Consider the following 22,493-nt stretch of genomic DNA (forward strand, 5'->3'; position numbering starts at 1 on the left):
TGAATATTCTTGGTGTGACATTATTACCTCTTTTACAAACCAGGTAATTTCTCAGACATGGGAGACTGACAATTTCTAAAGCAGATCTTCAGAGGTGCTGGATCCATACAAGACCCAGGAAATGAGTAACTAGAGAATGAAGCCAATTTTGTGTCTGAGAGCAGCCGTCTTACAATGAACTTGTTTTCTGCAGAAGTGGCAGTTTCAAGCTGTGCTTTTTTATTTTTCTGAAGAATCTTGGACATTTCCTCACAACCAGCTCCTTAGTGCCAGGATACCTTCCTGTAAATTCACAGGAGGTTAAATTCACCTTGCAGAATCATGACACTGAAAGCCTATCCCCCTAAGTAAAATAGATCAGTCTTGCATTTGTCTGGATACTCATAAATATAGCCTGAGAATCGCTAAGAGCAGAAACAATGCTGAATCAGACAGACATTGCCATTGGTTTCAAAGGTGCTGAGGTTTGACCCCAGATGGCTGAAGAACAGGAAGGTCTCTCTCATTTTGAATACGGTACCAACAGTGTTAGAGAGAAACCTCAAAGGCCTCAATAAGTAGCTCATTCTCATTTCAGTTACAAGCCTCCTGAAACATGAAAAGCTAATGAACTTCACTGTACTCTTAGATTTCAAAGAAAGAGTCACTTCACAGTCTACAGGAGGCTCCTCATTAACAGACATCCCTCTGAACTGTTGTCCTGTACAGTTTTACAGGTCATGAGTTTGGTAACACGAGTCAATTTGTACTGGAAAAGTTAATATTCCTCCCTAGAGATTGCCTCTGAGGTAGTAGAGAATTCTTGTAGGTGAGTAACAAGTACCATTGAACACTCATATTCAAAGATTGCAAGGAAATCTTTATTTTTTTTCACAAGTATTTAGCAATTCATTTGCATAGCAAGCAGGTCACGAAGTAAATTGCATTACAGAAGAAATAAGATTTAGTTCTCTGAAATATCAGATACTTCCTATATTTCAATGTTTAAATATCTTAAATTACCACCCATTACTGAGACTGGAAAAAAAACGAAGCATGGTCACAATGGAAGGCATTTTTGATTCCAGGAATTCTGGATTAGAGTTTAAGGCCTAAATCCTCAAAAGTATTTGAAAACATTAGGCCCTCCTGAAATGTGGAAGTGTTTTGTGGGGAGTGTAGGCTCCAACACATGCTTCTGCCTCTGTCCAGACCTGGGCACTTACACTGTAAGCAGTTCAAAACTAGGCCTTGGTGTTCAGGGAAGACACCCAGCACACCCTGAGGCACTATGAGAGTAATTTCAAAATAAACTATAAATATCTGTATTCTAAGATTCTCTAAATCTTAAATAGATGCTTAACATTCACATAGAAACAAGTTAGCAAAACGTCTCTGAAATATCAGATACACTGCAGTCAAACTTTTAAAGAATTTAAGCTGTCTCTGGTTTCAGGTGCAGATTTCTGGCTGCTCATGCTCTGTGGCTGTGCCTGTGCCATGGGAGGTCTCACTGAATGTTAAGTCCTCCAATAATCACAAGCATGAAAGGAGTTCTATTTAGGTGATGTGATATTCAGCTCCTGGATCCCTTTTTCTTACATGTTCATAAGAGGTGGCCACAGGATTTTTAACAGCAGCTTTGGAGTGAGTGGATACTGGCACAGGACTTTACAAGTGTTTGCTTTCTCACCAAAGACATTTGCAGTGTCCACCACCTGGGCATCGACAGGAGGTAAACCAAGACAGCTGACAGAAAGCAGAAGGTAACGTTTCTAGGGTCCTGAGCTTGCAATTCGTTCTTCTGCAAAAATATTTGCCATCATGCTGGAAGATGAAGATGGTACTGACACATGGTACATGGCTGCTTCCTGCAGCCAAGCCTTTTTATGCTGATGCATTTCAACAAAAAATAAATAATAATAAATAAATAAATAATAAAATAGCTCTTTCAATAAGTTACTTGCCTTATAAATTAACACATGAAACATTTCAACTAGGAACTGCCAACATCTGACATCACAATATTCATCTCAAGTAAATAATAAATAAATAAATAAATAAATAAATGCAATATAATAATATGCAAAAGCTACCATAGTAGCTGGCAGCAATGTGTCAAAAACACTTCTACAATATATGTTAATATAACATGATGTATGATAGAAGAGTTATTCAAATCTAATTTAAAAGAGCTGCCAGAATCAACATCATATTAATCTATTACAATAAAAAATATGTCATGGTTTCTTAGTAATCCAAAATGCAGATTTTCTTCCAGTTATTCCTATTGACTTCTGCACACTCATTCCTGCTTTCTTAAGGAACAGTGCCATTCTCCTAGAATTTCTTACTGGTGTCTGTAAAATAAGAGAAAGGAAATTCACATGAGAATTATCTTCATTTTCCACAGACACAGATTTTTATTACACTTATCAATTAATGCTTTTCTAGTCAGAGAGATCTGCATCTGCATCTAACTTGAAAGAAAAAAAAAAGATAAAAATAAATTACGTAATTCTTTTTGGTGTTGATCTGAAACAGGCTAATTCCATTTTTCCTAATTAAAAATGTCCCAACCTGGAATCACAGGTAGATATGAATTTAGAGCTGCCAGGGAATGCTAACCAGTGCATAGAAAATGCTTTTTTTTTTTTTTTTTCTGAAAACAGTCATTCCCAAGACTGGCAGAACCAGTTAATGACGTGCGCACGCCTGTGTGCGTGTGTCTGTGTGTGTCTGTGTGTGCCTCTCTCCTCATTTCACTTGTAAAAATCAGCTGTTGTGAATTGCCTGCTGTATTTGGACCTTCAATGTTGTTCACAGGTTATCCAGAAGCAGAAAGGATAGCAAGCTGCATTGGTTAACTCTAGTAAACGCCAAATGCACTTTTGTTTCTTGAAGAACATTTTATACCTAATTAGGCATAATACTTCAAAATACTAGCCAGATCCCTGAACCCACATCCATTGCTTCCTCTTACATTTAAATGGATTCTATTTTTTTTAAAAAGAAAATCTTATTTTAGACAGCCCAGTACAGACACATTTGCTTACAAGTCTGTATTGTCTTACAGGTATTTCATGCAAAATTGTGCAGGAGCAAAAGCTGATCCTGAGGAAACGGAAATGTAAGAAGTTCACAGACTTCTCACTCCACAGGAAATCAGATTTGCTTCTCCGCTAAAAAGGTTTTTTAAGTCTTACCTGCAAAGTGAAGACCACGCACTCCAAGATGAGGTGTAGTAGCGATCCCGAGCCTGCACAGAGATCTTGTCTTTTGGGCCAGTCCTTGGAATCTGAACATGCTGCTCATCAACCTCACGAATCTGCAAACAGAGCACAGGTCCTTCAGTGGATGGTGAGGTCAAGCCCAGAGCTAGGGCCAGATACATGCAACAAGCAGAGGCAATTCCAAATCCACTGGTAACCTGTTGTTTCGAAAGCACCAGTCTGCTCCCACAGGTGTCAACATCATGAGGGACTGTGAGAACCTCAGGCTCACAGAAACCAGAAAGTCCACTTTCCATTGAAGTTACTAAAGGGATCCTAATTCAAAACTGAAACTTAAAAAACAGGGTGGAAAATTAAAAATGGGGTTTATTTTATATCAGGGTTTTCTTATTGTTTTTCTTCTTTTCCCAAAGCATGAGCTTCAATGGACAGAAGTTCTTGATTTTCAGTATCCATGAGATTTCCCTGAGGACTTTTGGCTGGTACAAGAAGCAGTCCTAAAACTGGCCAGTTTCACTGCTTAAGATATAACAGACAACATTGTGAAATTCAAAGAGTCAGCACTGGGGGAATGGCCCCATCTGCTGGTAAAAGTTTACTTTTTTGTTTGTTTAATCAGCTGACCTACAATTACACATATTGGCTTAATTTCCAGGTTGCTGCTCCCAAGAAGAGCGGCACTGCAGGTACAATCTTGCAGTGTGGTTCATGGACTTCGTTCTAGTTCTGCAGTTGACTTCTTTGTCAACCCTAGGCAAATCACTAGAATGCTGTTTTTCAAAGATATTTTGTGATTTAAGGCTAATACTTAGCCTTTAGTAGATTAGTAATTTTTAGTTAATAAATAATAATTGGAAGTGAATGGCAAAGGCTCTAGTCTCCACAGAAATGCTATCAAATGAATCATTGATTCCCTATTTGATCATTCCCCTGTAAAGAAAATCTGAGCTAGCCAAGTACAAACAACATAAAAGGAACTCAGTGCAACAGATCTTAGACTTCTTGATTTTGAAATTGGGGTTTTCCCAAATTAGGACCCACACAACCCCACGTGTGAATTAGCAGAGACTTTTCTCACGCTACACAGGTATGCAATCTGGGCATGGTGTTAGCTCCTGGTTACGTCAGGATTGCATCTGCTGCAGCGTGTCTGGTTTGGGCCTTAGAGCTCCCTGAACTGGGAGGAAGATTATTTTCTTTCAAGATAGAATCTTACCACATTTGGGGCTTGGCATGAATCTTGTGTACTAGGCTTATATTATTTGAACTGTTTGTTAAAGCAAGAAAAGCTCATTTTGAGTGCTGTACCTCTGGGTTCATTTTGTGTCTCTTTGTGCTTTCAACTTTGACCCTGAAAGTCAAAGGGAAGTAGGACTTTGGTGTGCTCCAAGTTTTGGGGTATGTCCAGGTCACTGTTCCATTTTTGGCCACGTAGTGACATTTTGGTGGATCAGGTTTTACTGCAAGACAAAATATAGAAGGCATTAGGTCTCATTAGCAGCATGGTATCAGATACTGGTGTCCTATTGCTGACATTTTATAAGAATCAGCCCCAGAGTCTCCAGTAGATTAAGACAAGAATATGTAAGATCTGTGTTTCACATGGAAAATTAATCGCACTCCACGAGGTTTTACATTTTATTTTTTATTTATTTATTTTTTTGCCTGGAGGGTTGCAGAGGGCTTGGTCAGACAAAAGACTACCTTCAAATCCTGCTGACTGTTCGGACATTTAGCAAAGCATCAGTTCCCTTCGGATCCAGCCTCACCACTATGTGAGCCACTGGTAAGTCTGCAGCTCCAAGAGAAGATCCTGCTCAGTTACTGATTGCTTTCTGACTGGGAGACCCGATGTCCCTTCCCAAACACGTCCCTTTCATACAGACTGCTATGGAAATTTCTGGGAGATGTGAGAAAGAGAGAGTAGGAGGTCACAAGCTATGGAGATCTTGGTTCTTTACTTCCTCCTCTACTTCCGGACTGCTGCTATGATTTGTTTTCCCCTGATTTACAGTACAATAGGGCAGGGATTCCCAAGTGTAGTTTAGTTAATTACCATTATTAGTTCCACTCTCAGTGACAACAAGAATAAAGCTAAGAATAAACAATGATTTCTGGTGTACGCACTGATATCTCTGATGAAGAAGCTGCTCGTATAGTTCTCATACTCCACCTCATCGATGACCTCCAGGAACATCTCAGTCGGCTGGTGCTCTTCAGCGAATGGGCAGTAGTTCTCTTTCTGGCACTGGGCTGTGTATTTAATCACTGTGTCACCAGTGTGAGCCACAGGGCTGCTGCAGGTTACATCTTGAGAGCTGAACAGAGAGCAAAAGGAGGTATTGGAAATGCTGGCTTGTTCTGAGAAGTTTGGTTCACACTGGCATCTTGTAGTTGGTAAGATTATATTTCCTGCTGCCTGAATCATTCTATGGCTTCACTGTAACCACTGCAAACACAGTCTGGTGGGCAGTCTTACATTTTCAGAGATTGATAAAAAGACATGTTCCCCCTTAGCAGAAGAATCTGTGTTTAAACTTAAAACAGGGTATGTCCTTTTCTTCTTTATTACCACTGTTCCATGACAAGCTCTGGTATTTGTTTCTCAGCCCTCTCCATAGCATCGCTGGAAAGAGGCAGGGTTAAAATGCATTCATTGGGAAACAAATAGCAAAAGCCAGCTATAAAATGGTACCTGAATCCGGCTCTATTTTCGCATTCACTGAAATAAAACACTTTGCAGATATTTCCTCTTTAACAAACTGAAATAGCCTCTGCCTGAGTACTCCATGTTTTGGAGAAACCCCCAAGATTAGTGGGAGGTAGGAAATCCCCGGAGGGTTCCCCTCACACATTTCCCTCACAGGTTTCTGCAGTGACCCTCAACTGAGGCCTGTCAGTGGACATGTGGTTTTTGCAGTGGGCGAAGCCTCCCACTGCTCTAGTGCCACTGGAGCTGCTGAGCAGGGACTCGGTGCTATGATTGCTTCTACTTTTGGCTTAACTTCCTCTCTCTCCCCTGTATGGACAGTTTTTGCTATTGCTTAAGTGACTCTGTGACTGTACAGAAGAAGCTGTAACAATCCAGTGTGGGTTGCTCCATGGTCAAACCTTTATTAATTCCTGAGAAATTTCCAAGCTCTTATTAGTTAAGTAGGTCTCTGTGACTGCCCCAAACCCTTTTGCACATGTTCACACTCTGGGAGTGGGATTCTTCCCCTTCTTTATGTTCTCAGTTGGCAACCCACAATCCAGAATGTCCTCCACAGAGTAATACTGAAGGCTACTTTACGAGGTGGATGAGGAAAGTACAAGCTCTTACCCTTTGAGACTTCTGATTGAGAACTTCATGCTTGGACTCTCATTTTCTGTCATCCATGAACATATGAAAATTCCAGAGTAATTCTTTGCCTCACATTTTAAAAATGTTCCTTTTGGTTCTAGATGGAAAAAGAAAGAAAGCTTTTTTTTTTCCCCCCAAGTCCAAGCAGAGAGAACACAGTAACTCAGCACCATCCCATCCACTTTGGCAGGCAGACACAAGCTTAGGCTACCCAGGGTACAGCAATTTCTAGTTAAAAAGCCATGTAACTACATTTAGCGGTCAAAGGCTGGTCTACATAGCAGCACATTGACCACATCTACACGGCTGCTGATAGGAGCTAGCATGTACCCAAGCTGCTGTGGATGCCTGATGAGCCTGTCATTAAAAGCTCTATGTAGACAAAGAGATTATTTCTTTCACAGAGAAACTTTGCAGCAAACAAAGCAAGTCGATTGCTTCCTCACCAGAAAAGTAGTAGGGATGTATTGATTTTATTCCATGATTTTCATATCAGTCTAATCACTCCTACTGTTACTGTATTCTATGGGTCTAGAAAGTCCTTAATTAATCCCAAATGACAACCCATTCCCATTTTTTCAAATCAGATGCAAAATACACACACGAATACAAAAAAAGCCGTTACTTGCATTTGAAATGGACTCATTTTAAAGCATATATTTCTCATGCAGCTCCCCAGAGAGATCCCTTGGGTTTGCAAAGTGTAAAGCTGAACAAAAACACACCATAACATCCTATGACCTTACCTTTAAAACTTGTCAGAATTGATCTCATCATTTGTCCATCTGAGTCTATTTTAGTTATGAGGAAAAAACTGTAGCTGATGATTTCATGGGTGTCAGCTGCCAGACAGGTGTAGTTGCCAGCATCTGGGAATTCTTTGACTTCAGCAATCAGTGTCTTTCCAGTTCCTCTCACTTCTGTGTCCTTTTTCCAGTAAACAGACAGTGCTTCATTGGTTGTGTTACAGGTGAGCTCTACTTTTGTGGCTGGTGCCTCATCGCTCCACTCGGATTCGATGACATATACTGGACATTGCAGAAAAGGGAGTTAGCAACTGTTCACACTTTGCAGTGGTAATAAGGATTGAACTGAACCCTTTATTCAGCTTCACTCTCCAGAACTGACAAATGTCTTCCTCTATTGCCCCCTGGGTCCTACTGTCACTTGGAAATCTTCCCTGTAAGAAGTTGTTTAACTTAAAAAGTTACAGTGCATCTAGAAATGGTTGATCAGTAGAGATAACCTTTTAATTGAAGAAAAAGGGGTTTTTTTGGTATTTCAAGAGAATCTTATAGTAGTTCATAGCCCTAGGAAGTAGGCAGGTACCTCCGTTTTACAGAGGAGGATGCTGGGGCACACGGAGCCCCTGATCCCTCCTTCACATGGCCCTTGGCCTTTGCTGGCAGAGTGGCCTATAGAACCCCTCGGTTAGCACCAATTCCTTGGCTCCCAGAAAGGGCCTCCTCAGAGCCAACGGCTGGTGAGGGAGCAGTGGGACGGAGGACAGCTCCAGGAAAGGGATTCACCCCATCTGATGCTTTATTCCCTTTTATACAAGGAGTGATATGGATTCCTAACACCATTGGTCAACATGGAGTGATTACTAAGAGCCACAGCAGAGATAAGAGGACTGCAACAAAGAAGCAGTCTCCTGAGAGCTGTCTTGTATCTCTGAAGTACCATTGGTCACTCCAAATTAGGAGAAATTCCACATAATAAAGTAATTTTGAAATAATTCCACTAAAACTATGTTATCTTCTCCTGTCTCTTTGCTGTGGTTTCACATGAGAAGTAAAGTAGTAGTCAGGTTGACTACAGAACTTCACCTGCACTTTCATGTGGCAACGTATCTCAAAATGTAACTATTTTGAGCTACTGCTTAGATGCCACTGCTGTTACAGGCTCCCAAACATCCTCAGAGACTGTTTTGCGTACTAGAACAGGCAAAAATCTGTTTCTTGTGCGTCAACACCTCAGAAAACATTCAGCTCAGGTAAACACAGTTTCAATATTGATCTGTAAGACTTTCTCACTAGGATATTTCACTACCAAAACGAGAGCATTAAGACTTCACAACAGAGAAGAGACACTAAGAAACACAAGTCAAATGCTGTAACTAAAATGGCGGAGTACATGCAACTCTTCTTACCAAACTGCTTATGGATATTTGAAGCACAGGCAGGGTAAATATTAAAGATTTCAAACAGAAAGATATAAAAGTATACTTTCAATATGGTGACAAAAATATCTGAAGTTTTCAGTACAGTGGCATTGCTCAGGGAACCCACAGGATTAATCCTTTCTTAATATAAAGATACTGAGAAAGGTAGTTGAATTATTCTTTAGAAATAAAACACTTTGCAATCAGACTGAGAATGCTTTTTTTCCATATTGATCAAGAATTTTCTTTGTGGATCATCCCTTTGAAAATAGCCCAGATTATGGAGCTAGTCTGGGTGAAGAAGAGCAGAAAATATGACCATCCGAATTTAGCCTAATTTTATGGTGAGTAAATTACTTTAAAGTCAATTTATTTTTTGTCAAATTAAATTAAAGTCAAATTATTATTGACCCTGTACTTTTTACAAATGCATGTGCAATTCATCTGCATAAACTATTTTTAAATTCTGGATTTTTCTGTGAAGTGTTCCTTTGGACAGTTCATTCTTCACTGTTTGTGGGCTGTTACCTAAGTCACAAGACAATGTTTCTGTTTCTTGACTGCATGACTGAAACTTCTGAAACAAGAGAACAGGGAATAGGGAATAAGGCAGTTCCTAATGCAAATATTTAGATTAACAGCTATTGTGTTAGAAGCATCCGCATGTTAGGACTTCTAATTATTTCCATTAATACCAATTAGTTAGCTAGTTATTCACAAACAAATAGTCATAACCTTAGCCAAGGCATTGTAGTTAATAAACTGTGCTTTTAAACACAAATATACTTTCCAGTCTCTTTTTTTAAACCATTCAGTCATCTATAGATCTCAGTATATTAAGACAGCTTACCATTCTCCCTCAGCTTCCACTGTGCTTCCAGAAGGGTACCAAAGGAAAATAGTGAAAATAAGACGAATAGAAGGTGAGACATCTGTAGGGAAAAAATAAATTACTAAACGTCATATTGATTGTGTGCTGAAGCCAACAAGCTCAATGCAGGACAGAATAATCAGAGAACAGAGCAATTTCCAATGTACCAAGATATCTTCTCCCACTCTAAGAATTCCTAGATATATCAAAATTGCATAGCCTGTTTGTACTAGGTTTCAGGCCAAAACTTCGGTATGCCATTTACATACACCACAAACCAGCTTAGAGGAAATCACAGAACTCAGAAGAAACTGTTGCATGCATAACCCTTGGCCCTTATCTGGTCAGGGGCTCAGGGGCATTGCCAAGTCTCTCAGTTAAGTATCCCTTACCAAAAGAAGTCCTGCTAATACTAGCGGGGTTACTTGCATAAATAAGTCTTCGGACTTAAAAGACTTCGGACAAAAAATCTTTGTACATTAAATTCCAATCACACAAAGCTTTTAAATAGATTCCTTGCTTTAAGTGTGTCAGTAGCCCTGCTAAAGCAAAACTATGTATAGAATAAAGTATTCAAATGCTTTGCTGGACCATGTTCATCATCTTTCTTTGCAAGAACAAGTGACTGTGGTATCAGTAACACCACATTTGCAAAAATGGCTAGATATGTATATCATTGCGGTAGTGTTTGCTTCAAACGTACATTTAGTTGAGATTATATAGTTATATTTCTATGTTTATTCAGGTTCTGGATGTCAAATTATTTGTCTTGAATTCTAAATACAACTAGAGCTCTTCATGAAACACAAAATATTTTGTCAAATGCTGTGGTAACCACCAGGCACGTAAGAAAAACTTAATGACTGTTATTTAAATGGCTTCAGGCATTTTTCTTTAACTGTAGAGTAAGCCAAATGGAAAGGAGAATGACGTAGAGACATGGATATAGCTTTAAAAGTCTATTTTGACTATCAATGGGAGTTTGGACGCAGATGAAATAAGACAAAATTAGGTAGTTATTTTGTTTTTTGCTTTCCTCTCCAAGAAGCCCTTTTTTTTCAATGAAAGAGAAGCATTTCTCATGTTTTCTTCTCGTATACTACAAGCCTTTACATCCAGATTTACGAAGGAAGGGTGTGTATATATTTTGATATGCACCAAATCGATAACTTCCTGGCAACTAGTAGCAGTTCTCAATGTTGAGGAGAAGCCAGCTGTGTCTGGATCAATGCCAAGCAAAACATGCTCTCTGATTCTGTATCTCCAACATCACAGCTATTATTAGTGGGAACAGAAGCTAGGAGTTTAGCATCCTGAAAGAGTATCTAAGCGAGGAAGCAGCTCACAGTGTGTCTGACACTCGGAGGGAGGCAGAAACCTTGGTCATGAGCTAGATACTATCAGGCAGCCTGTTAGCCACATATTGATTCATTAACAGGCAAACACTTTCTTAGCTCCTGCTTACTTTCTGCTGCAGTAAGGCTTATCTGTAATTTGTGAGAGAAAGATACATTTGCATCATCTTGGACGTTGTCTGCTCTTGCTCTTTTCTATCATCCTCACATGGCATCTGTTAGTTCTCCGCATATAACTGATATTTGAAATTTCAACTAAAATCTTGGAGGGAGAAAAAGGGAATTAAATATGCTTTCTTTTCAGTGTTAACCTTTCATCAAAATTGAAACATCGAAAATAGAAGTTTCTTCTGATTTTAGGGAGAAGCTGAAATATTTGATTTTTTTTTTAGTAACAAAGTTAGCAATTTCCATGGAAAACTTCAACTTTCCCCCACCTGCCCAAACTCACCTTCTCACAGTTTTATCAAAAAATCAGTCAGAAATAAACTCAATTTCTGAACACTATTAATCAGTGCAGTTGCCTAAGAACTTCCTAGGTTAGGACAGAGAACCAACATTAGGTGTTCCTTGTGATTCAGAGCATTAACTTACATAAATCAGCAGAGGTCTTTACTGAGAATCCCATATTAATTCCTGCTAGAAAGAACCTCTGGAGGTCACCTGCATCCATCCCAGCTCGAAGCAGCGTACCAATGGAATTATATTTATTTAAAGCAAAGAATGGTCTCACCACATATACATATTTATATAGGCACACACCCCAGCAATACGATTGGTATTTAAGATTGTTATCTTACAACATTAGTCATTTTATTAGTTATTTAATAACGCTATATACTTTACATACATATGCTATGTGGTTGACTTCAGGCACATAAGCATATAAACACTATTCTGAGAAAAGTCTCATGAAAACTTTAAAATACACTTTCAAATAAATTACTTCAAGTTTCCATTTATTTCAACTGAAGGCAGCTGTGGCCAGACTTATGTTATCCCACATGAAGGACAGCAGGAGAAGAAAGAAGTTCTTACCTTTTCCTGCGGCTCCTGCTAGCTGAAGCTGCCAGGCAGGTTGGTTTCGTGATCTGAAGGAAGCAAAGCGCTGGCTCTCTTATAAATGTAAACTCTGAAAGGAAAGGGATGCTACGTTTCACCGCAATACCACAGAATTGCAACACGCAGACTGAGTTCCCTTTTAACATAGTGGTAGAACTAAAAAAAAAAAAAAAAGAGAGAGAGACAGAGAGAGATAGAGAGAAAAAAAAAATTGGGAGTCCCAGGTAAACTTTAAAGAGGAAATGAGATTGTTACAGTGACCTTTGCGATTTGCCAGAGGCACTTCCTTTCCTGTCCGGTTTTCTGTCTCTCATACCGCCAGTCTCATCAGCTGGGGAAGAGTAAATAACGAGTCAATAAACTTCCAAAACTGTGTGATGGGAAATACAGCACGAAGACAGAAAGAGAAAGTTAAATAAACTAATTCTACTGCTACCTGGTAAGGGAGAAATACATGAACTAAAATCCCACTTACCACATCAATCAGAATTAGAGCTAGGGCATTTTTTTAATTTGTTCTTTTAATATTACATTTATTCTAAAAATTGAGTCTTAGGCCAACAAAAACAAAATCTGAAATTGCCATATTATTTTATGGTGGCATTTTTAAAATAAAACCTATTAAGCCACCTTTATAGAACATATTTTAAAAATAAGGCAAATGTTTCTGTTTGTTTAATTGAGAAAGAGAAAACAATTCTCTTTCTTAGGCAGGCAAAACCAACTGAGTTGGTCAACTAGCCTTATTCTTAACCTAAATGATAATAAGACTGGAACACCACCAGCACCAAGAAATACATTGCTTGTCAAAACAAAAATGGAATTCAATCTGATATACTTTAAAATTGCATAAAGAGATAGACCTCTATATGGTGAACTTTCTAGTGACAGAAGGCTCTTACATCTGGGAGATCAAAGATACAATGTAGACACAGAGCAATGAAAGACGGCGCCTGCCCTCCTGCTACAGTCCATGGCCTTTCCAAGGTCCTTCACCAAGGTGAAACAGCACAAGCATGGACAGTATGTTGAATATTTGGTGTCCCCAAATATGTCAAGAACTTAAAACAAAAGGAGGAACAACTCAAAACAGCAATGAGAAAATTGTATTTTTCTAAACCCCAGTAGTTCTCACTGCATCGAGTTCCTGTTCACTGTTATCCGTTTGGGAGGCACAACAGCTGAGACAGAAGCACAGCCTCGTGTTAAGTGAGGGCAACTGCACTGACGGCTTTAAATGAAGGTACAGAATTGCTGTCAGAGTCCTTGCCCTCCTCAGCATCCTCTCCAATGAAACACGGCTCAAAAGGGGTCACACACCTTGGGCAGCGAGCTTTAACGCCCTCCGACCCAACAGAGCACTGTGGCGGGGGCCTAACAGCCGCCCTGCTGATTCCAGCATGTCCAGCCTTTTGCTCCCATCCTCAGGTCCAGACTTTGCTCTGCCAGAGCCTGGGTGAGAGCAGACAATGGTTCTAAGATAGAGAAAACTGCTCAGTTCACACAGTTTATACCAAATCTGGATCAAAATGGTTGACTGGACCAGAACTAGGACATGGAATTGGGCCTGAGCCAGTGAGCTGTGCATTCAAGAGCCATATCAATAATGCAACAGAGAAATTACAGTACTGGACACCTACAAAATTTTAATTAATATCTACAAATTTCTAAATAGCCTTCTATAGCTAGTCCCACAAAGCTCTGATCGCACGGACAGCCACACGCACACACACTAAGTGGAAGAAAGTGTGGGTTACAAGCACACTCTGCTAAGGCACGTGCTAGTGAGAAAGGACCTTGTGCAGTTGCCTGTGGACTCCCGAGATGTGAGCCCCAACTTGTCACTGTTGGTTGGACTGTCACTCCACCTGGAGCACGGCTACTCGCAGGGTATCACGGGCCACGCTCCGCCAGGCCTAGATGGTGGTCATGGTGCTGGTGGGGTGACTTCTGGCAGCCTTGGGCCAGGTATTTTCTGGTGCTCTGTCCCAGCTGCCAGGTCTCTGTCAAATATTCCTGGTTCTTTCATACTTCTTTTCAAGATTCCTTTGTTTCAAAGGTCACTTTGTAACTCCCTCGTTACCGGTTAATCCTGTTGCTGCTTACCTTCTCTTTCACAACATCAGTTGCCCAAGGCAACTCAGGCAACTGCCTCAGGCAGTTTTAAGGGCTTTTAATATATAACATATAATGTTATTCCCATTTTTATCTTAACTGATGTTGTTATACAGGCATGTGGCCTTGCAAGGGTGGGCTATAGCCCCCACTTGCCAACATGGGCTCAAATGTGTGGAAGACAGACATGGCAGGAGCAGATGGGAGAGCAGGCAAAGGGAAGGGGGTTCAGGCTGTTCCAGTTGACTAAATTATCTCACTCTTGTCCTAATCCCTGAATACTCTTTAAACACATGCTGAAAGGAAGCTGGACTGAGCACTAGATCCCCATTCATCTGGTCTTTCTCACAGAAGAAATCTTGTCACCAGAGGAAGGAGGAATCCTCAGTACGGGGATATTCAGGGGACCAGAACACACCAGAGCATTTTGTGCATGAGTACCCGGGCACCAGGACTACAGGGTGGGCAGTGCTGCCCCTCTCCTCGGATGGTCTCAGCCTATCGTGCCAATCACAGCCTCCAGGAAGCACTTTGGGCAGCTTTTCCTTTCGCAAATCAGAATGGGCTGAGTCAAGTTTAAGCACATTATTCCTAGTTCAAGACTTCAATACAAGAGCTCTGTCTGAACACAAAAGCCAGCCATGACCTGAAGTTGAGAACCGCGTTCACAGCCACTGAGCAGATAAATATGTACACAAATAACCACACATACACAGTGCTTATTCGCTTTCCAACATATCTTAACCTTCCTGTTTGCTTATATCAACCATGTCTCAACACATCTTAACTTGCCTGTTTGCTTATACCAACCACATCTCATGGCTTTTCTTTTTTGACTATATGTCAAACTAACGCTTAGCTTAAACCTCTGCCCAGCCTGATGGTTATCTTTGAATACCTGCTCAGTCTCATAGGATGGATAAAGATTAAATAAATAGACATTTACAGGGTGTATGTTCCGTATACACATATGCCTTCAGCACATATATTTGTCTTAGCTTAATTTTGATACAGGACAAAAGGAATAATAAAATGCCCAACCTTTATGTCAAGAATTCTGGATGCCAGTAACGGAGTGTAGATAGATCTGTATGGAATTTCCATGCCGAGACCATTTGCAATGATCCATCAGAGTGGAATTTTTAAATATTAAAACATAGAGATTGTGAAAATATCCTTTGATGACAGTCTGGGTTTCCATTATGAGCTCATATATTCTTAAGGGGAAATTTGGAGAAGGGCAGCTGCTCTCCCATCATTTTATCCCACTTCCTCTATGTCAGTGAAAGAGAGAATGGTGGAAGCTCTGTCAGTGCTTTGCTCTCCTCTAAGGCATTGGAAAAACTCCTTATTGGCAGAAATGGCAAACTGAAAGTCTTTACATTAGCAGATTTTTTTTCTACTGAATACAAGGATCTATTTGAAAAACGGTTTTAATTTCTTTTGGAGGACTGACTTTTGTTTGCTTATTGGAACGACACATCTATTCCATCACAATCCAGGAAAAATTTCTTTGCATAGTATCAGCAAAAGGAAGATTTACAAAAACTGTATAATCAATATGGTTTCTCTTTATGGATTTTCCTTCAGCACCTGTCTGTCTAGCTTTCCAGGGTTATCAATTTTTAGGTTGATGCCAAAGATCAAGTTTTATTACTGTTATTATTAATGTAGTAGCAGTGAAATGGGAACTCTGCTCTTTCATATAATTAATTTATTAATTTAAAGGGTGATTTATGTGACTTCATCAAGAAATACTGCATAATATTAACATATCAGGGATCTTTATTAAAAACTCTAATCCCAACCTATTTGAACCCAGATCAAACTTTGGATGAAATGTGAAACAACAGAGGGAAAAATATATATCCAACTTATATTTATATATGTATAAGCTTTATACAGTATTAGTATATTTCTAGTTTGCTACAACTAGTGGAACCACCCAAGAAGGGGAGTTCAGATGCGTCTCCTTAGTGGAGATGGTAAAATGTTTACCTCGTTCATTTGCTAAGTTGATAGTTCCCCCACTAAATGCAGAGCCAAAGCTGTCACCAGCTGTTACTGTGACCTAATTAATTGCCCTTATGACCAGGATGGGTTCATCACATTGCAGTGCAGTAATGCAGGCTTCTCATTACATCCATCTGCTGGTAAATACAATTCTATACTCAGCTCCATGATCTACATGCAAGTTGCTCACCTCACGTAGCTTCATGCATTTCTTGAATGCCAGTTATTTGAATTCCATTGTCCCAATTCCTTATGCCAGGACATAGTGTAGAGCATGGGGGAAATAACACATCAAACTGAAAGTAAAGAGAAAAACCCAGTAGTAACTAGAAGACTTAAATTCAAGCAACATTTTCTTATTTGACTGGTAACTTCTGTGCAAAACAGACAGGCTAGTTAATTTCTGTATCATTCTTAAATTGCATGCACCATTGTTTTCAGGTATTTGCTGTAAGGTAGTAATGTTGAAGGATTAAATCCTGGGGGAACAGATTCAGTAGATTACTGTGTGTCCCGATATTTGATGAAATATTTGTAATCTATATTAAGCTAATTGGAATTTTCTGCCAATCCAAGATGTACCAGAGAAAGGGAAAGATAATAGAAAGATAGTCAGACAGACCAACGGACCAACTGATGGATCTATAGTTCATTTGATTGATCAATGGCATTATTTAGAGTGATAGTGTTTTAAACCATGAATCACTCTGTGTGACGGGGATCAACGAGTATACAGGGAAGGACTGTAGCCTTTCCACATAATCTTGAGGGGGACAGGCCAGCCAGGGCAGTCTTTTGCATTGTTTAAAAACCTGCAAAAGTGTGTATTTTCTATACCAAAAGCCAATTAATGCATTGCATTACATTGTTGTTAGGATCAGGCAGTGTAAAAAATCATTTCAGCATGGACAGTTACTAGAGGGAAGCTGTGATGTACTCTGTAAAATGCTTTGATATTCTCATACTGCTCTTCAGTCATTCCTTGGCCACAGACCAATGAAGAAGAAAAAGAAAGTGGAGAACTGCAGAGCAAGATTGAAAAGCAGAAAAAAAAAATACACTAAAATTCAGTTAAATTAAATTACGCTCAACTTTTGGAAATGTATTAATCATCTGAAATTAACCAAAAGCACTCTTCTCAAGCATCAATTCATTTTTTCATGTAAAACGTGTCTGTTTGGCTAAGTATAATTAGAGCAGGTATTTCCTGATACGTATTTTTGATATATGTTGAAATAACTTAGTGATGAATGTCAGTTCTGTGGAGCAAGGGACAAGATGCTTTTAGCACACATTTTAGATAAAAGGTTCAGTGAGGGACCTCAAGGAAACAGGCTTAGCATTAAAAGAAAATTGCAAAGATTAAGTATGCCTTACACAGAGAGACAGCTATTAGTTATAACAGTATCTTCCAGATATTTCATATTCCAGTGGCCGTTATATTTTAATTTTCTGTAAATATGTTGAATATTTCATTTTATTTAGTCATGTGTCCCTTTTTAGCATACAGTTTACTGTTTTTGGTTGGTTGGTTGGTTTTGTTTTGTTTTAATTATAATCATTCTGTCTCAGCATCCCTAAGAATTGTTTTTGGAACTCACATTAGCAGACCAACCTTTGAAGCCTTCACAGGCAGCAATACAAAGTAAACAAGAACCTGGAGGCAACATGAGACGTTCTTCTCTTTTAATTCAGTATGAGCTTGCTACATCCCTTGGCCACATGCAAAAGTCTTTGGAGGAGCAGGCTGCACATGAGCCATAGACGAAAGACTACAACTTTTGCCTTGGCTAGTGTAATCCATGGCAGGTCATTTGTGGCCTGGGTGAAGGCAAGAGCTGAGAGAGAAGTGCTGTTCATTTCCTCCCATTCGGTTGGGTCAAGGAAAATTGCCAAAGGCACTGAAAGATATTTTGAACTACTCCAATATTTTGGTAGTATACTGCAAAAAATCTTGGAAGTTTACAGCTTTCTGGGACCTGGAGTCATTCTTTTCCAGTAATCCTGGAGCTAGCCTAAGGAAACCTAAAACATCAATGGAAATGTCAGTGAATGATAGTTGTCAACATTTTCTCTATTTTTTGAACAATAAGAACACTGGCCATGAAGATAAAGCTTCTTCAGGTGGGGGAACATGACTTTCTCCAGGGATGGCCCAAGCCTTTTGAATGAAACCCTCCAGAAAGGCAGCAAATGTCACTACATTCCACTCCAAATGCACTTCTTTTTTTTTTTTTTTCCTAACCTTGCTCAAAACTCATTATAAAGAATAAATGAAATCTCCTTCTTGCCCTCCTAATCTGTCCACAATTCCTCCTCTGGGGAGAACAAACCATGCGGATTCACAAAAGCTCAGTGCTCAGATAGAATGTGTACCATCATAGCATGGAGAGGAGAGGAGAGGAGAGGAGAGGAGAGGAGAGGAGAGGAGAGGAGAGGAGAGGAGAGGAGAGGAGAGGAGAGGAGAGAAGTTGTTCCAATGACCAAAGCTATATTTACATGGTATTTCACAAGCAGTTTTGAATCCTTGGGAAGAGGGCACACAGTTCAGGCTCAGCTCTGTGCTAATGACTGCCATATAACTTGTGATCAAGCTTAGGGGCTCAGCAGAGGAAGCTGAGGTCAGTGTGTGCGATACTGTATTGACAGCTTTTCCATTTAACTCTAGTGCATGTCTGTCAGTACGAAGTAGGATTGTTATGAAAAATACTTTGATTCTATGCTTTTATCACGATTTTGAAGAGGAAGGTGAATATAAATGAAGGAAAGTCAGGGGCATACCTAGAAGAAAGAGAAAACATAATGATTTGCTACTTTGCTGTATAATTATTAATGTGCATGTATTCCTTTTATGCTAAAGACTAGAGGCACAAACCGGCAATGGGGCCACATCTTGCAACGGTTTCCAGATCACAGTATGATCATGATCCAGGCAACTGGTTGCATCATTTATTACCTGTCAGAAAATTCCAAGTCCCTGGTAGTTGTGAAAAGACATTTTACATTATGTAATGAAAGCTTTAATACCTCTTATGACTGTTAATGAATGAAGTCATTCAAAACTTATTTGGAAAGCAAAGATGTTTCATATGTTAACCACTGAAGCATCCTTCAGCTTCTGAAAAACAAGGAAAATTTCTGAAATGACTCCAATAGTTGTTTTACAATATGACTTTAGCTTCTGTAATTACTGTGAATGTTAACATTGCTGAGGTCATGTTGTAATAAGTGGGACTACAGTATTACCAACCCTAAGCACTAAAAATTCAGGACCTTCAACATGTCATGACCTCCAGCAGCCCCAGTAGTGTGGGGCGAAGAGGGAGGCTGTGCCCTGGCACTCCCATTACACACCAGCTATGGAGGAAGGTGCCTGGGAAGGGATGAGACCACAGTACTCATGAGCTGTCCTCAGATATATCTACCCAGTTATATTTAAAGAGTTTTCTGTCTTTACTTTTTTTTTTGCTTTTATTTTCTTTTCCTGATAGAAGATAAATGTGAATTAATAAGAATTTTTTAATTCTTACAGTGGAAAAAGGAATGGTCCACCTTTAAAGAGAAAATACTTAGGCTTAATCCTGCTCCCTCTAATACAACGAGTGATTCAGCTTTGGCTTCAGTGGAAATGGTCTTGAGTCCACTGTTCACAAAAAAAAGCCTCTTCGGTTCCACAGCTACAGTACTTAAACATGAAAAATTGTTTAGACTTGTCTGGCAAGTAAATTTGTTTCAAACTTGTTTGGGACTGACTTAGTTGCCTGCACAAAGTTAGCCCTATATGTCTACTGTCTTCACCTGAAACACCAGGAATCACTGGACTTAAAGTTGGGAAAAACTTCCACTAGTTTAAAATAGGTCAAAAGTAGACCTGAAGCATGTTTGTGCATTTCTCAGGTAGCAAGCCAGGAAACCCATATCTATCCTCTGGCTTACTTAAGGAATGGATAATGGATAATGGACATGCTGGGTCTTCTCTAATATATTTTGCAGAACAGAGATTCTCAAACTGTCCAACAGCCTCTTTTAAGAGGCTTATAAATGAGCTTTTTAAAAAGCAATCTCCTCCCCAGTACTCTTAAATTCTCAACAGAGATTTGAAATTCCACTGGAAAATTTGAAGAAACATGAAACCTACGTTATCAGGGTCCACTTGAGTCATGTAGCACAGAATTTCAAAAACAGAAAGTAAAGATAGTCAGTTCTCTCCGTGTAGGTAGTTTCATGTAATCACACAGCAAACCACCGTGTCCCCAGCAACATGTAGGTAGAAGCTGGAAGCATGTACGAGAATCCATATCCATTACCTTTGTCCATTAAAAAGGTGATCAGAGTAAAACTGACCTTTAAAAAGGAAAACACAAATTCCTCAATAATTTCTTAATATATTTGTTTATATATAAAAAAGTGGAACTCCAAAAAAAGTTAATTTTTGACTGCCATTTCTTTTACTGCTGAAACACACTTCCTGTAATTCTGCATTATACAGCAGTCCTATCTATTTTATCTTATACTTGTATACTTTTAAAATTATCCTTCCTGAAAAATTGTCCTTTATTAGATATACTAACTGCAACCATATGTCAGGATACTATTTGGTGATTTTATTTCACCTAAACAAAACTAGTTTTGTTTGTCAATTTTGAAAGTTGTGAACATTCCTTGTTATGAGAAGGTTTATGACATTAATCAGTTATTTGAATTAATCAGGTTATTTGAAGGGAGGGTCAAAAATTCTTTTTAGAATTTCCTTTATCACTAATATGACATCTCTGCAGCCAAAATTAATTAAATAGAAAGAAAGCATAAAAAGAGTCTTTTTCTGACTTATTCCCAGCTGCACTGACATACAGACTGCACAAGATTAATGGGAATTGGATTGTTTCATACTTAACCACAGCAACTGCATTTCTAGCCACTACACATTTCTGGTTGAGATCTTTGCAGAAGGTTTCTCGACCAAGATACAGGTGCAGGTGTGGGTGTCCGTATGCTAGCTAAGAAGAACAGAACAACAACAACACAAAGTTTTATTTCAACATGCCCCACTATCCTCCTGAGTTTGCTTTCTCCATTCCTGGCCAGCGCTCGAGTACGTGGCTTCTGCTCATGCCCCGTGGCACAAGATACATCACAACAACACTCCAGCACCCCAGCTAAAGACCTAGAAGCTTCAGAATTAACTGCAATATTGTCACATACTTCACTGTTGTTGTTATTCTTGTTGTTCTGTGGATTTTCTCAAAACAGCAGCTTTCAGGGGTTACAACAACAACTAGTGAGCTAAGAGGGTGAACACTGAGCCAAGTGATATGGCCCAGTGTTCAGATGCCAGGAAGTGACTATGAGGGTTAGGACTTTTACATGAAGTTGCTTCATCCAAGAAGCAGGTCTCTCCTGCCCCACGTGCAGGGATGCAGGAAGGTGAGGAGCAGAGCTGTCCTTCCCTGTCCTGTCCATCTGCTAGCAATGTCATCAGATCCGGGTGTAGAGGAAGCAAGACGGAAAAGGAGGTGACGATTTATATTGTTTTTGATCTAGGCAAAAGCAGACACAGCTTTTCATGTCATTACGGGCTGTCTATTGAGAATCTGGGTGTCAACCTACCTACGGTTCCGTGTTCAGGGCAGATTACTGGCAGGTTAGTAGCTGTCATCCAACAGACAAACAATTAGGTGTCGAAGCAAGGAGAAAGCCTTGCATGAGGGAACTTCCACTGAGTACTTTCCCAAAAGAATGATGAAATTGCTTGCACGGAGAGCACACGGCTGTTTCTCCTCACCATCATGCAAGAGCACGATGATGCGTCTGGAGTTGCTCATCTTGGGAACTACGTGCCCTCACTCCTCCCTGTGTTCTGACACCATCCTGAGCAAATGCACCACAACAGCTCCATGGAAAACTTGCCTGTTACCCTGATGAAACAGTTGACCAACGTCCGTAAATTCCTGAAGATGGGCAGGAATGAGATCTCTTTTAAAGCTGTCTAAGAAGACAGGAATAGAGGAAATTAAATGGTTTATATTAAAATGTGTTCATAGATTTCTACACTTTTGACACAAAAATGAAGTAATTCAATAACTTTTTTTGGTGATCTTATACATGGGTCTCCCTAGGCAGCAATGCTGGTGGTATATACTCTGTTCTAGTAATAACTGACTCCAGTTATAACTAGCACTTGAAATGTCTTGACATTGGAGGGCTTGCTTGATCCTGTGTTTTATAGGCAGACCATTTACAGCCTAACCTTGCAAACTGGAGTGGCTGTGCCTGTCTCCCAGAGAGCCCAAAAGATGAGACACTCAGCTGGACTCTGCTCTTGTAGTGAGACACAAAGCATGACATTAATGAGAATAGG

General features: G+C 39.7%; 1 protein-coding gene across 1 annotated transcript; it reads right to left on the reverse strand.

Moving 5' to 3' along the window:
- Positions 1–3,181: 3,181 nt before the first annotated feature.
- IL12B (interleukin 12B) lies at positions 3,182–9,651 on the reverse strand. The gene is made up of 6 exons (XM_088522510.1): positions 9,570–9,651; positions 7,302–7,583; positions 6,535–6,652; positions 5,340–5,530; positions 4,521–4,672; positions 3,182–3,307 (listed from the first exon to the last, which is right to left on the reverse strand). The coding sequence occupies exons 1-6, from the start codon at positions 9,649–9,651 to the stop codon at positions 3,182–3,184; spliced, it is 951 nt and encodes a 316-aa protein (XP_088378636.1).
- Between the last annotated feature and the right edge of the window lie 12,842 nt (positions 9,652–22,493).

The sequence above is a fragment of the Tinamus guttatus genome, unplaced genomic scaffold (genome assembly GCF_059628265.1).
Source record: "Tinamus guttatus ecotype Peru unplaced genomic scaffold, ASM5962826v1 Tinamus_guttatus_pri_ptg000155l, whole genome shotgun sequence".
Classification (NCBI taxonomy): domain Eukaryota; kingdom Metazoa; phylum Chordata; class Aves; order Tinamiformes; family Tinamidae; genus Tinamus; species Tinamus guttatus.

Excerpts from the sequence above, each read along its gene's own strand:
- IL12B (XM_088522510.1), bottom strand. The coding sequence starts at position 9,651 with ATGTCTCACCTTCTATTCGTCTTATTTTCACTATTTTCCTTTGGTACC. Across the intron at positions 6,653-7,301 it reads AATTCTGACAAGTTTTAAAG|AACCAAAAGGAACATTTTTA; the intron begins GTAAGGTCATAG and ends TTTTCCATCTAG. Across the intron at positions 3,308-4,520 it reads GACACAAAATGAACCCAGAG|ATTCGTGAGGTTGATGAGCA; the intron begins GTACAGCACTCA and ends CTCTGTTTGCAG.